Source organism: Impatiens glandulifera, chromosome 5 (genome assembly GCF_907164915.1).
Source record: "Impatiens glandulifera chromosome 5, dImpGla2.1, whole genome shotgun sequence".
NCBI classification, from domain to species: domain Eukaryota; kingdom Viridiplantae; phylum Streptophyta; class Magnoliopsida; order Ericales; family Balsaminaceae; genus Impatiens; species Impatiens glandulifera.
Genome location: NC_061866.1, coordinates 50,454,388 through 50,470,079, shown reverse-complemented (window position 1 = coordinate 50,470,079; position 15,692 = coordinate 50,454,388). Strand labels below are relative to the sequence as shown.

General features: G+C 29.0%; 2 protein-coding genes and 3 non-coding genes across 5 annotated transcripts; 1 reads left to right on the top strand and 4 right to left on the bottom strand.

Annotated features, from left to right (window-relative positions):
* Positions 1-7,574: 7,574 nt before the first annotated feature.
* Positions 7,575-9,958, bottom strand: LOC124938242 (rRNA 2'-O-methyltransferase fibrillarin 2-like). Its single transcript, XM_047478651.1, has 6 exons — positions 9,845-9,958; positions 9,367-9,770; positions 9,203-9,280; positions 8,947-9,123; positions 7,888-7,956; positions 7,575-7,814 (listed from the first exon to the last, which is right to left on the bottom strand). The coding sequence occupies exons 1-6, from the start codon at positions 9,858-9,860 to the stop codon at positions 7,632-7,634; spliced, it is 927 nt and encodes a 308-aa protein (XP_047334607.1). The 5' UTR covers positions 9,861-9,958; the 3' UTR covers positions 7,575-7,631.
* Positions 8,334-8,405, bottom strand: LOC124940808. The gene has a single exon (XR_007099542.1). It is a non-coding gene; the product is annotated as a small nucleolar RNA snoR60 (small nucleolar RNA).
* Positions 8,563-8,633, bottom strand: LOC124940800. The gene has a single exon (XR_007099535.1). It is a non-coding gene; the product is annotated as a small nucleolar RNA snoR60 (small nucleolar RNA).
* LOC124940802 lies at positions 8,715-8,785 on the bottom strand. The gene has a single exon (XR_007099537.1). It is a non-coding gene; the product is annotated as a small nucleolar RNA snoR60 (small nucleolar RNA).
* Positions 9,959-13,041: 3,083 nt separating the features above from the next.
* On the top strand, positions 13,042-15,502 carry LOC124938441 (B2 protein-like). Its single transcript, XM_047478882.1, has 6 exons — positions 13,042-13,205; positions 13,998-14,536; positions 14,673-14,773; positions 14,850-14,933; positions 15,004-15,114; positions 15,209-15,502. The coding sequence occupies exons 2-6, from the start codon at positions 13,999-14,001 to the stop codon at positions 15,248-15,250; spliced, it is 876 nt and encodes a 291-aa protein (XP_047334838.1). The 5' UTR covers positions 13,042-13,205; position 13,998; the 3' UTR covers positions 15,251-15,502.
* The last annotated feature ends 190 nt before the right edge of the window (positions 15,503-15,692 follow it).

Genomic DNA, 15,692 nt, shown 5'->3' with positions numbered 1-15,692 from the left:
TCGATTGTGACGTTGTTCACTACCAAGGCTGAATATATGGTTAACGGAAGCAGCCAAGTAGGGTATATGGTTGAAATGATTAATTAGTGACAGTTGTATCCATCATGCTCAGGAAATTATTTTTTTTGCTACCTTAAGTGTTATCTGTTTGACCAAAGATCAAGTGCATCATGATAGAACCAAACATATTAATGTTCGTTATCATTTTTTTCGTATTGAGAGGAGAATCAAGTTGAAGAAGATTAGCACTCATCATAATCATGCTGACATGTTCACAAAGTCAGTTTCATTTAACAAATCCACTCATTGTTTGGACTTGCTAAATGTTGACAGTTGAAAGTAGCCTGATAAAACTCTTCTTGTTTGGTGATACCAAGAGAATGTGGAGATTTATAACGATTTGCCTTTAGTATATGAATTAAAATTAATCATTAATTGTTTGTGGTTTATATTAATTTCCGTTACATTATCATTATTCTACAGTTGGTTACGTTTATTTAAGTTATGTGTTTAAGTTTTCTGTAATTTACATATTAATAGTTGTAGTCCATTTTATTTGCAGTAAGATTTTAATCTTTTATAATAAAGTCTCCCTCTTAATCTGTTTTTTATACGTCATTGATCATCACTTTCTTACCTTCCGCGCAACAATTTCTTTAGTGGATATCATCAATAAGGATGCTCCATGTATATCACTCCACAATGCATGTTAGGATAATAAATTCCTGACTTAGTATATTTTAAGTCAAAACAAAGTTTAACACTAAAAAAATATTGATAGCTGCATAACATGTTTTAAACATTTTAGGATGAATTTTAAATTATATAACATATGTCCTGATTATGTTTGATCGAACTGAACATTTTCAAATAAAATTTTAAATTTTAGTTTTGAAACTTGTTACAGAGCTTGATTGATGTTCTTGTTTTGGTCATGTTTGATTATAAACACCATTTAGAAGTTGTTGGAACTAGAATTTTAGGTCATGAGATGGCCTAATAATTTGAAAGTTTCCAAATCTTGCCCTAGAAATCATTTCAAAAAATTGATTGTCTTAGGGCTCGATTGATCGGTTCTAAGATTATGGGTTGTGATCCTTACATCTAGTTGAGTTAATAGCAATTTACCGCTCACGTGTTCATAATCTGTATCAAAAGTTATAAACCTGCAACTTTGAACCAAATGAAAAACACTTGGTGTTCTTGGACTGAGTCATATAGGACTGAGAATCCTCGGTCCTAACCGAGACCAATGACGAGAAATTTGACTTGGAACCAAGACTCCCAGATCTTAGGACCGTCGAGTTTCTTAAACCCAAGGCCAAGGATCTCAGCCTAGAACTAGATCCGGGCCAAGAGGTTTCTACACCTTGACCGAGAAACCTAGCCCTAGGCTAGATCAGAACCAATATGTTTTTATGCCTAGACTGGTAATTTCAGCCAAGGATCGAGAGTCCTTGACACCCTCACCTAGGGACTCTGGTCATCCGACCGAGTATCCCAAACCTCGATCGAGAGCTCACTCGGTCTAGACTAAGTCTCTTCGGTCCCCGACCGACAAAAACATATAAAATCCTTAGGACTCCGGTCCTAAGTCTAGTTTTGTTACATTTGAAAACCCAAAATTATTTTTGTCATTTTGGAACCTCAATCTATTTTTAAATGGTCCCGAGAGATCGGAAAATGATTTCAAAATATTTTCGGGATGTTTCCCAAACAAAAATTTTGACTAAGGCTCTGTTTGAAATTTATTTTTAAATTCTAACACCCTTTTCTGATATTTTCAGGTCTTTTACTCAATCTTTTATAACCGTAAACGCATGTACGCATCTCTAAATAAATGTGTACAATTATTTAAGTAATACAAATTTGTCCTTGTTTATGACCCCCGAACTACTAAATCAAACAAAATAAACGTTATAAATAAATATTTTGTTAGCCAGACTTTTAAAAATAAAATTGTTTTCAACGGACGTGGAGGACATAGTGCGTAAGTCATTTTCCGAGCATAACTAAATAATGGACCCCTTATGAAAACTCTAGTGTTATTAGTTATTATGTTTTTATATGTACACCAAAATATTTATTTTTTAAAATCTTTAAACTAAGCGTCAAAGCTACATTTTGTACAAATTATTTTATTAAATAATGTTTTATTTAAAAAAGATTGACGTATAAATCGAGGCTATATTTTTATACTTTTGACCAGGTTAGTCCTATCCGGCTTTTAAATCAAAACTTAAAATCCCTAGGTATCGAACTTCGGGTACCTCCAAGAGGGCGAGTACAATTATCTAAAATTTTAATTATTTTATTTATTACATTCTTCTTTTTATTTTTATTTTTATTTTATATACAATATAATTTCAACTTAAATATATTAATTATTATAATTCCTTATTTGTAAAAATAATAATTACTCTTTAAAAAACAAATTATTAAAATAATTTGTGATAATATGTTATTTATTATACCAAACAAATAATAATAAATATTTTATAAATATAATTTTAATCATTAAAACATAACTATTTTAACTAAAATTAATTAAAAAAAAAAAAAAAAGTCAATAATGATGTAAGTGAATAATTTTAATATTATTTTAATAAAAATATTTTGTATTTTAGTTTTATAAGAAAATAAAGTAATAATATAATTATATAATTATAAATTTTATTACATATATTGATTAAAATATTCAAAGTATTATATTAGAGTAAAATACTTAATCCTATTTAGTAACCTGACTTTATATATTTATATAATATAAATATTATAATATATACATAATCTCAATTAACAATCATATATATATATATCAACTAAAATTCTATGAAATTATTTTTTAAATATAAATTTTTTGGGAGAAATAAAATTAATTTAGAGTAAACTTTTTACATATTATTTAATAATAGTTGAAAAAGATTTTAAGTAATTTTAAGTATGTAATTTTAATTATTAAAAGAAAAATATTTAAATTGAAATTAATATAAAAAAATTTAAAAGGATAAGTAATTAATGAAAAACTAATTATATTTTATATTTGTGTATAGAAGATTAAAATAAAAAAAATTAATAATAATATAATAAATTTAAATAGTTAAAAAAATAATTAAATTAAAATAATTATAATAAATTTTAAAATGATAATTAATTAATTAATTAGTAAATAAATTATGTTTTAAGTAAGATCAAAATAAAATAAAAATTATATATTATTAACTTTTATGATGAATTCAGAATATATAATGATAGATATAATCTAAAGATAAAAATATAGAAACTAAACATTTAGTACTATTACTTAAATTTATATTTTACTATTGATGAGGCAGGGGAAAGAAGTGTGAAAAAATTGAGAGAATGAGTGATATTATATATTATTGCCTGAAAAATGATAAAAAGAAGAGAATAAAATAAAGAAAAAAAAATATATTATTATCTTTTTAGCTAATCAAATTTTGTTACATAATTATATCTCTTATTTTCTCTTTCAAATTTCATATTTTTATTATTTCATTATCAAGTAATTTGTTAAATTTTATTTTTAAGTAAAAAAATATTAATTGAAAATTAAGAAAATTAAATTAAGTAGATTTTAACTCATGTATATTTGTATTTTTTTATTGTAAGATTGTTTTTAATATTGACTTATAAAAAATCAGTGATAAAACTCAGATGTTTAAAAACTGTTGATAAAATTATATATTTTATTTAATCATGAACCAGTTCGTCTTCATCTCTAAACCTCCCTTATTGAACCAGTTTCAATATGTACCTAATCTTGTCGTTTTCATCTTCTAATTCTGATCTAGTATCGAAATTTTCAATGAACTAGTTTTGATCTCTAAACCGTTTTCTTCTCCTAATCATCTCCGTTTTCGTCTCCGATCTATCAAACTTTTCAAATGAACCAGTTCGGATTTCCAACCGTCTTCTTTTCCTTAAACATAATTGTCATAGTTTCCGATCTCCTAATCATTGTAGATAAGCTTAACTGCTAGAAGTTTATGTCTACGACAGTGTATATAGAACTTGAAAAATTATGGTAAACGAAGTTTTGTGTGTCAGAAAAATTCTTTAAGTATGAAAAAGAAATGGAGATGGATATATCAGCTCCAGAGCTGTGACCGAATGAGCCAAGAAGAAGTTCAGACATTGATTGAAGTGTATATATAACAATATTCTAGTGTCATTTTTATTTTTGTCATTATATTTAGATATATATCATTTATTTTTTTATTATATTTTATTACATCAAACAAAACCAAATTTATTTACTATTATTAAACAAACAATTCTAATTGCTCTACTTTCACTGGAATCAAATTTCTTTAATGTGCCTAATGTGCCGAATTAGGTTCGGTTTGTTTGATGTAATAAAATATAATAATAATAAAATATGTTTGAATGGTAGTCTTAAATATAACTAAATAATGTAAGGAGAGTTCTTTAAATGATAAAAAATTAGAAGAGTCTTAAATTTTGACAAAACTCTGAGTTCTAAATTTATCATTTATTCCATTTAAAAATATCGAATTATCCTGTTTTTCCACCTCAATCTCAACACAATTAAATATATAAGATTACTAATATATTTATTTATTCATTAAATTTTATAAAAAAAATTAAATTATTTATAATAATATAAATTTGTAATATATTATAAAAAAAAATTGTAGGGAAGACACATGCAGATTTTGGTCACATAAGAATGATTTTTTTTTTCTTATTTCTTAAATCTATAAGATAAACAAACACCATTTATCCTTTTTTTCATATATATTTTTATTAAAATATCATTTTAAATAAATCACGCAACTTCATTTTTTATTATTCATTCAAACTTTAATTTAAATGGACGATCAACTTAACTTTAAAGTTTTTTGTCAAGTTACTCCCGAGTTCGAGCCAAACTACTCACGATCAGCTTAACTCGTTTACACTCTTATCTCACCCTAATGCATGATTTTGAGAAAATTATATATGAAAATAAAAATAAATAAATAAATAAAAAGAGGTTGGTTGTGGACAATATGAGCTTGTGTCGTAATAGTAAAGTTATTTAATTAACTTTTGATTTTGGGATTCTCAAGCTCACTAATGTTTGCTACTAATAACAAATCATTATAATCTAGTGCCAAATAGTTATCATTTCTTTTGTTTGGTTAATAAAATTAATAACAAAAAGTAGTAGTCTACAAAATTGTTTAAAATCATACATAAAACAACATTGATCATAAAAAAGTAGTAGACTACAAAGATATAAAAAAAGTGTTAAACTACACAGCAGCAGCCACTTTAACCTTCTTTGGGACACGATAGGTGCCGACAACACAAGCATGATCGTGCTCAAATGGCTCAAGAGTGACTTGCTCTATTGGTTTGAACTGATCTAAGCCTTTAAAAGATAGTTTTATCAAATTTAATTACATTTTTCATATTTTACCATATCTAAGCTTTGTTTGATCTAGGGTTCCAAATAATAACCTTATTTAATGAAGGTTTTTAAAAATTATGTCATTTGAGTATGTAAAGACGTGACATTATAAGGGTATAAATATATAATGGAAAAAAATATGTACTTATTTTTATAATTAAATAAAGGATATCTTGGTTGATTATGATTTTAATGTTAGTTGGATAATAGGTTATTTGAAATTAATCTCAAATAACCCATATCAAACAAGACATTAGGCTAGCTAGCATGTAACTGCTTGTATATATTGGCCCTGTTTGAAAAATTAGTCATGGAGTCTTGTTTGATCTATCCATCTAGGGTTCCAAATAATATAACTTTATTTGATGAAAGTTTTTAAAAATTATGTTATTTGGGTACGTAAAGACATGACATTATAAGGGTATAAATATATAATGAAAAAAAATATGTACTTATTTTTGTAATTAAATAAATGATATCTTGATTGATGATGATTTTAATGTTGGTTGGATAATGGGTTATTTGAAATTAATCTCAAATAACCCATATCAAATCACACAATTGAGTTTAACTGCTTACATATTGCATGCATGTAACTGCTTATCAAATTTTCATTTGCTGCACACACAAAGTGCATGCGGCGAGTGGAAACAAGTGTCCTGCACAGTTTGATCCAATATGCTCTATCCTCTAATTTTGGTTATATTCATAAAGTCGTGATTGAAGTGTAATTATTTTTGTTCACTAGTTTATAAATTCTATTATTGTAGTATAAAAGAAGTTTGATTGAAGTATATATATAAGAATATTCTAGTGTCATTTTTATTTTTGTCATTTCTTTTAGAGCTTGTTTGATGTTTTACTTATTTTGAAGCTTTTATAGGGTTTTTAAGTAAAATGAAAAAAAAATCAAAACTTGAAAAAGAAACACAAATATTTTATTGTGATAAAGGATAACAATTTAAAAACGCGTTAACAGAATAGTTCTATTTGGAGTGATTTCTATCTGGAACGGTTAGTTGACTTAGAAAGGTATTTGTTTTTTCGATTCCAACTCAATCTCTAACACTTTAAATGCAATTAAATATATAAAATTATTAATATATTTATTTATTTATTAAATTTTATAAAAATACTAAACTTATTTATTTATAATAATATAAAATTTTAATATATTATAATATGTATTATATTTAAAAAAATTGTTTGTATAAAAATAATTTGTAGGAAGGCACATGCAGATTTTGGACATAAGGACTGTGTTTTTTTTCTTCTTCTTATTTTTAAATTTAAATAAACAAACACCATTAATCATATTTTTAATATACTTTTATTAAAAATTAATTTTAAATAAATCACGAGCCTTCATTATTTTATTATTCATTCAAACTTTAATTTAATAAAAAAATAATCACCCCTTTATTATTTTTAGGTTTTAATTTAATTTAAAATGAATAAAACCCCTTTATTATTATCTTGAATTTTCCAAATTTTAATTGTTTTTGAGTATGTTACACGGTTCCAAATAATTTATTTATTTAAATCCTATGAGACAAACTCGTATAAAAATAGTTTTTAAAAACTAATTTTGGTGGAGAGTTATTTTAAATTTTTTGTCAACCGAAGGTAGAAAATGAGTATCTACACAAATTAGTTAATGTATGAGTATCATATTATTCGAACTCGACTCAAATTACATTATAAATACTCGAACTCAATCGAGTATACTATTCAAACTCGACTCAAATTACATTGTAAATACTCGAACTCGATCGAGTATCAAGATTTATAATCAAACTCGGTTCGATTACAATTCAAGTTACTTGAGCTACTCGCGATGACTTTGTTTGCTCACCCTAATGCATGATTTTGAAAAAATCATAAATGGAGATAAATAAAAAAAAAAGTTGGTTGTGGACAATATGTTGTGTTGTAATAGTAAAGTTCTTTAATTTACTTTTTGTTTGGATTCTCAACTCCACTAATGTTTGCTATCCACTAATGTTTGCTACTTTGAACAAATCATTATAATCTAGTGCCAAATAGTTATCATTAATTCTTTTGTTTGTTTAATAAAACTAATAACAAAAAAGTAGTAGACTACAAAGATAGATCAAAATCATACCTAAAACAACATTGATCCTAAAAAAGTAGTAAACTACAAAGATATATAAAAAAAACAGGTGTTAAACTACACAGCAGCAGCCACTTTCACCTTCTTTGGGACACGATAGGTGCCGACAACACAAGCATGATCACGCTCAAATGGCTCAAGAGTGACCTGCTCTATTGGTTTGAACTGATCTGCTTGCAACTTCTTTACTTCTTGAGCAAACACTGCCTCTGCTGGAACGGTTGAATCTATGCAGTTTGCCTGTATAATACAACTCCAATAAATAAACAAATATTTTTCCAAAGTTCATTTATTTCAAAAAAAAATAACAAACCTTGATTGAAATGACAAAATGGCCACCAGCTTTCAAGAAATAGGAAGCATTCAGAGCTAATATTCTAGCCTGCATTATTAGATCATATACATAAATAAATTTAAATCTCATAGTCTATTAAACAAGATAAATCAGATAAATTCAATACTTACTATCCAGTAGTGACATTCATACTACAGAATATAAAATGGTAAAGCATTGAATTAGTGGAATTTTAATATCATCTTATGAATAAATCAATTTAAAGCAATTCCAGGAATAGGTTGATGATAATACGGATAGAAATTAGATGGTTTTGAAAATGAAAGACATGCACAAAACCAAATGAAGTTCAAACTGCACCAAAAATAAGGACAAAATCCATTTTAGAAAGAAAAAATCGAACAGACCATTAAATTCAAAATAAATCAACTTTTAATTGGTAGTAGTAGTAGCAACTTAATAGAAGCATCAGAGACTCGGTTTTTGCATCACCCAAGATGTCTTGAAGGGGAATCCGAGTGAATTATCAAGTACATTAAAAGCAAGGAAATTTTCATAGAATCAAATAAATCAAAAGATAACAAAAACATTTCATCAATGTTATAAAAATGAAATTTGGTAAAAATAACAATAAAATTGAAACATAGATTTTAACAAGAACATGAAGTAAACAGAGTAAAAACAGATTAAGGTAGCATCAGAAACTCGATTTTGCATCACCCATAATGTCCTGAAGGGGAATCCGAGTAATTCATCATATGCTTACAAACAAAATGAGAAAGATATTCAATTTACAACAAGTTTAAAAGATTAATAACTTAAATTCAGGTATTAGTAACTGAATAAGCATCAGAGACTCGGTTTTACATCACTCATGAAGTCTTGAAGGGGAATCCGAGTAAATCATCATTTGCAACAAAAATATTTGCAGAAGATAGATTCAAGTCAATTTTAAGAGATTTAAGAAGAATCAAAGCAGGCATTAAAATAACTCTCAAGACACAAATCCAAAAACAAAATTTGTAAAACTGGCAATACTAAATCATTAAGAAGTTGAAAAGATATTAAAACAAATACCTGATCAGGCTGTGCAACATCTGAGAATATCACATCTACCATTCCAACAAGCATTCTGTATTTTGCTGGATGTCTAGCATCTTCAATGATGGGTATGATGTTTGTTCTTTTCTTTGCCATGTTCACAAGATCTCTACCACTCCTGTGAGAAAACTCAACAGCATAGACAACCCCTCCCTGTACAGATAAAGAACAATAAGATGCAGCAAATATACAAGTAATGAGAAAAAGTTAATCATGTTCAGTGAATACATACAGGCCCAACAAGGTCAGAGACATGAGAAACGGTGGTTCCAGATGCTGCACCAAGATACAATACTCGAGCTCCAGGTTTCTAGAGGAATAAAAACAACACCCAATGTTAGAAAGGCTAATAATCAAATGTAAAACAAGCGAATTAGGTGAATAAAAAAGACTTACAATCCAAATTTCATCAACTCCACCAAGAATGGCAGCAGCTAACTTAGATCTGAAGGGATTCCAGACCCTGTATTCAACCTTTGTTCCATCTTCATTCTGAACAGAAACCCTCTTCTCGTTATATACTGCTTCTCCAGGAACCATGTTTTTGGTGCAAAGCGCATCCTCTTTTCCCTTAGCAATAAACACTCCTTCATGTCTATGAGGCTCAACAACTACTCTGTTACCTCCCTTCATTCCTCCTCCTCCTCCTCCACGACCTCCGCCTCTACCTCTTCCACCCCTTCCGCCGCGGCCGCCGAAACCACCTCTGTCACCTCCTCGTCCGCCACCGCGGCCACCGAAACCTCCTCTTCCTCTACCGCCGCCATCGCTACGGCCACCGCCCCTTGGTCCACCACGTCCTGTATAAGCAAACGAAAGAATCGAGATTAAAACACGATTAACTATAAACATGGAAAGGATATTGAAAACCGACCTCTTGGTGGCCTCATTTCCGCTGCTAGATTCAGAGAATGCAAGAAATAAAACTATAAACAGTTTGAGAATGAAGCGACTATGACTTACAGAGGTCCGGGTGTATGGGTTTTATAACAAAAGATTAGGGTTTACGTTAGAATATAAATTTCGATGAGTTTCAAATCCACTTTAAACTATTGAATATGTTTAAATAAATCCTTCAACTTTTAAATCATTTTAAAACAATATAAGATATTAATAAATTAGATTTAGATAAATACTATAATTTTAAAACTTTTACAATAAAATATTTTAATTTGATTAGGTTTTATGAACAGAAGTAAAATTATATGCTTTAATTTTCCAACAAATTTGCATATATGAAATTTATATGCAAAAGTGATATTACAATTCAACAATATATATTTGGTCACAAATCAAAGTAACTATTTTGATTTATTTGAATAAAAAGGAAGATTACTAATGGAAGTTAGGTCCATATTCAAATTCTCACATAACATGCACCAAATTCCATACCAACAAACATTAACTAACAATCAAAACAAAAAAAATAAATCACCTTCATCATCAAAACACTAGGCATCCATAAAAACATCAAAAACATATTATCAAGAACATAGTACACTATGCATCATCAACTTATTAACTTATTATCAAGAAACGGTAAAAAAATACATTTAAACTAAACGGAAAAAAACAGAAATTAATAATAAACAAAAGACCGAAAACAAATTATCAAAAGTTGTTTAGAACAAACAATATAATCATTCTTCTCGTAAGAAAGTATATCAAAACTAAATGGAGAAAAGTATAAATTAACAATGAAAAAAATAAATAATACAAATGATCAAAAGATGTTTAGAAGAATTAGAACAAAAAAAATATAATCCTTACTCTCATGAGAAAGTATATCAAAATTAAATGGAGAAGAAACATAAATTAACAATAAAAAAATACAGAAAATTATTAGATGCTTAAAAGAATCAGACCATATAATATAGTCATTTCTCTTTCCCCCAAAATACATCAAAACTAAATGGAGAAAAACAAAAATTAACAATAAACAAAAGAGAAAATACAAATTATAAGAAAATGTTTAGAAGAATCAGAACAAACAATACAATCCTTCCTCAGGTAAGAAAGTATATCAAAACTCAAGGCCACCCTCTCGTCAGGCGTAAACCCGAAATGACAAACTTTTTAATAAATTTCTTCATTCTCAACAATGAAAATGGAGGAATTGGGGCCTCGTACTCAGTATCCCAAATAGAAAGCGGCGAAAAGACTAAAAGATAGAGGTGGACAAACCCTTCTATCCGGTATTTCAGATCAAATATTCGACTCTATGTTTTTCAAAAATTGCGATTAGTATCTGATTCGGTATCCGACCACTGTTCGATTCGAAAATACCGGATCGGATCGGTTCGGACAACCGAATAGACAACCGAACACCCGTTGATCTTATTTTTTTTTATATTTTTAATTTTTTTCATATGCTAGAAAATTGAAATTATTCATTAAAAATCTGAGTGCAATACATATCAAAAATATAATTTAAATACCAAAATAAAATTAATATTTTTTTAAAACAAAAAGACATTAGTCCACTCAAGTGACCCAATATTTTTGTGGCAACAGCTTCAGACTTCAAGCCTCCAATGTGGCAATGACTAATGACGATGTGAGAAATTCACAATCAGATTTGGAAAATGGGAAGACAAATGGAAGAAAAAGATCTTTGATTTTTGTTTGGGTTTGAGTTTGTAAAGAGGAGAAACGAGAAGAAAAAGAAAGGAAGAGAGAGATTTATTTAACAATATTTTTGTTTAGATTTGTTGTTTATTTATAAATTTTAAAATCACCGGATCGGTTTCGGGTATTCGAATTTTTTTTTCGATCCGGAAATCCGGTAAAAATATCGGATCGGATCGATATCCGAATCCGATCCATCGAATTCGGATTTTTTCGGATCGGATCGGCCGGATCAACGGATCGAGTATTTTGGATCGGATTCTTTGGCCACCCCTACTAAAAGATACGATGAGTTTGAATAGACTATTAATTTTTTTTTCTAATATACAAAAAAATATATATATTATAATAAAAAAAATATTTTTATTAAAGTTATTAAAAGATAAAATTTATCAAAAAAAAAAAATCAAGTGACAAAGCTACGTCAATGAAAAAATGGTGAATCTCTATCTCCCCAATTATTTTTTTTTGATAAATTTTACTTTCTGTCTCATATACAATAAAATCGTCAAATTGTTCTTAAGAGTTAAAAATCAGTCTCAATTCTTACACGTACCGCATTGTACAAAATAAAAATTAATTTCATTTTTTTTTAGAAGAAAACAAAGTAGAATTAGATAGTGAAAAAATCAATGAAATTGATGAAATAGGGGATATTAAAAAAGATAAATTTAAAGACAAGAAAGAGAAAGAGAAAGAGACCGAAGATGAAAACAAAGATATAACCAAGGAGAAAAATAAAGATATAACCAAAATTGTTGATCCTTAAACACATAAAACTGAAACAGCAAAAAGTAGTGACAAAAGATTTAAAATTCTGAAAAAAAATACACTTTATCATGTTAGTACGTGTTAATTTAGAAAAAAAAAATTAAACAATGAGAACAGACATATATCATTATCTGTTTCAATTCAATCTCTCTTAATAAAAAACGAGAAATAAGGGGACGTGAAAAAAAGCAATATATTCAAAAAGGCGGATATGAAGACAACATATGTTGGGATAGTTAGATTATAAGTTTTGTTCATTATAATATGTGTTTTGTAATGTGATTTGACTACATCATTCAATTTTTTTTGGGTATTTTATTTGTTATCTTACAACAAAACTATGATTCGTCTAATTTTGATTATTGACTCTCCAACTTTTTGGGCTTTTCAATGAAATAATGTTAAACTTTTTTTTTTTTGTTTAAATTAATTTTAGAAATGTCTAAGTAAAGTTATAGTTAAACCTAATAAGATTGCATTTATAACCTGTCATTTTAGTATAAAAAAATATATGATTATTTGATTGAAGATGGACATCCCTATTAGTTAAGTCATTAAAAAGGAAAGTGAAAAAGTCTTAGGTTAGAAGAATTTATAAGGAACTAATATTTAAAACTCAGCAAAAATTAATAAATAATTATAGTTGTTCAAAATTAAATGATTGCTACAATGAAATTTCAAATTCCAGTGGTTTTCAACGAAATAGTGACTGATATCAACCAATGGTGATACGATAAAAATCTGGCTTTCCTCGCTGTTCATCGTTTCTCTCGCTGGATCCTGAAATCTAGTCCCTAGGGTTTCTCTCTCCGACAGGAATCCACTGCAAATTTGAGGTATCACTCTTAATTCTCTGCTATTTTTGGTCTGAAATCGAATCTACAGCTGTTCCCAGCTTATTTCTTTATCCCCTACTTTTCTACGTAGTTTAAGGATCCCGACTTCATTCTTCAATTCCGCCTTTTTGGTTGTTCATGTGCGAGTTTGCAATCGTGTTGTAGTTATCATTTTTACACGTTTCATTTTCAGTTTTAGGGTAATTGTCCTCCTTCAGAAGCTTATCTATCCTGTTATCTGAATAACTTGTGTTGAAACGTCCTTTAATCGCTCAATTCGCTTTTAGGAATAGATCTTGCGATAAACTGTTGTTATATTTCTCCAATTCAAGAGGCACTGACGCAAGCATTTCAATTATATCTCTTTCAACTGTTGAAAAGCTTCCCCCATACTTTCCTTTTGATGATTTTCATACTCAGCTGTTCTTATCCAGTTGACTTTCGTTCCCATGGTGTATGATTCTTGTATACTGCATCTTTTGTTTGTCCTCTTGATAATGATTTGGCTAACAGAATGGTGAAACCTTTTGCATTTGAGTTTCAGCTTTTCTCAGAGTTCTTTGATCACTAAGTTATTTGTTTTCTGATGGTTGGTGCATAGATGTTGTGTCATTCTTCAATTTCTGTTAATGGTTTCATTTGATGCAATGATATGCCACAGTTTATGTCTTTTTTTATATGACAAATAAATAAGAGTTTTTTCTTCTTCCTTTTTGAGGTTTTCTTTGCTGGCTAACTAGATCAGTTTTCTCATGAATTTCTTCGTGACTGTTTTTCTGTAAAACATGACAGGATGGAAGGGATGCACAGCTTATGGGAATTGGGGAATGAGCATCGTAGTCAAGTAAAAGCCTCGGAAGATCACAAATGGTTAATGGCTGCTTCCAGTCTTGCAGAGCAGACAAGGTCAAAGTGTGAGAGAATGAATAACCTGGATTTATCAAAGGGTCTAGCTGAAATAAGGTCAAATAAAATTGGATATCAGGATAATGAGAATATCAAAAACATGTATTTCAACATGCTTAATCTGGAGGCTAAGGCAATGGAAAGTATTAACAAGAGTTCCTTCCAAAATGGTTCGTTTAACTTGAATGCATCTATTTATCAGAAGAGCAATGCAAACATATCTGCAGGCAAGTACTCAGTTAACAACCTCAGTAAGGAGCTTAACAACAATACCAGTGACTTTACCAGTGGGAACAACACACTTGACAAAAGGTTCAAGACCCTGCCTACTGCCGAAACACTTCCAAGAAATGAAGTTCTCGGAGGTTACATATTTGTTTGCAATAATGATACCATGCAAGAAGATCTGAAGCATCAACTATTCGGTAATCATGATTTCCTCTGCAATTCATAACTCTACTTGCCCAATGAGCTGCATAACTTCACATATTCATTTGTAACCAAAATAAAAAAATGTGGACTTATTTAATATCTGTTTCACTCTTGACCCTTTGATCCTAGGTCTTCCACCTAGATATAGAGACTCTGTGCGAGCAATTACGCCAGGGTTGCCCTTGTTTCTGTATAATTATACTGCTCATCAGCTGCATGGTATCTTTGAGGTCAGTCTGTTACACTATTGAAGGGAAATTTGGGCATAGAAATGAGTAGACTTGTACTGATAAAAGTTCAATGCAGGCGACTAGTTTTGGAGGTTCCAACATAGACCCAACTGCTTGGGAAGACAAAAAGTTTAAAGGAGAATCAAGGTTCCCTGCACAGGTGGGAACACTAGTAGAATTGCTGACATGTTTTTTTAAGGTCTGATTTTGTTACATTTTGTTCCTTTCAGGTGAAAATTCGTATTAGGAAGATATGCAAACCGTTGGAGGAAGATGCTTTTAGGCCAGTTCTACATCATTATGATGGACCAAAGTTCCGTCTTGAGCTCTCAGTGCCCGAGGTATAATAACAGTATCATAATCCAATCTAGTAGTGACAAATGACAATATATTATAAACCAGCTTGACTAACTTTGATCTGGCTTAATTTTGTAGACATTGGACCTGCTAGATTTGTGCGAACAAGCTGGGGTGTAACAACCATGATTTTTGAATTCCCTCGAGGATTTGATTGAATGAATAAATGATTTGTGATATTAGTTATTTGTCCAACAGATTTTCCATGGAACACAAGCTTGTGAGGTTAAGTCTGGTTCCAGAGAGACTTACTTGTAGAAGCTGTTTGCCAATGTGTTTGTTTTTGTTTGGATGTTTGTTTGAATGACCCCAGAATGGGTTCTATGATGAATATATATTATTGTCTTTTGTATTACTTTTATTTTCTCCATCCATCTATTTCTCTCTTGTTTCTTTAATTGGTTGATCCAAATAATTTATTTATCAAGAATTTTCTTTTTTTTTGAAAATGATCAGTTTATTATTAAGATGTTATATTTTTATTTTGAAAATCAGTATTTAGACCTAGATAACTCAATTGACAAGATAGTCGCGAAGGAGTTAGATGTTTCTTCTATGTCAT

Bases quoted from the DNA above. Each gene is read 5' to 3' on its own strand.
- LOC124938242 (XM_047478651.1), bottom strand. The intron at 9,124-9,202 runs GTATGTATTCAC...TTATCTGTACAG, and splicing joins TCTCTGACCTTGTTGGGCCT to GGAGGGGTTGTCTATGCTGT. The intron at 7,957-8,946 runs GTATTTGTTTTA...CTAATAATGCAG, and splicing joins ATGTTGCACAGCCTGATCAG to GCTAGAATATTAGCTCTGAA.
- LOC124938441 (XM_047478882.1), top strand. From the start codon at position 13,999: ATGGAAGGGATGCACAGCTTATGGGAATTGGGGAATGAGCATCGTAGT. The intron at 14,537-14,672 runs GTAATCATGATT...CTTTGATCCTAG, and splicing joins TCTGAAGCATCAACTATTCG to GTCTTCCACCTAGATATAGA. The intron at 14,774-14,849 runs GTCAGTCTGTTA...AGTTCAATGCAG, and splicing joins AGCTGCATGGTATCTTTGAG to GCGACTAGTTTTGGAGGTTC.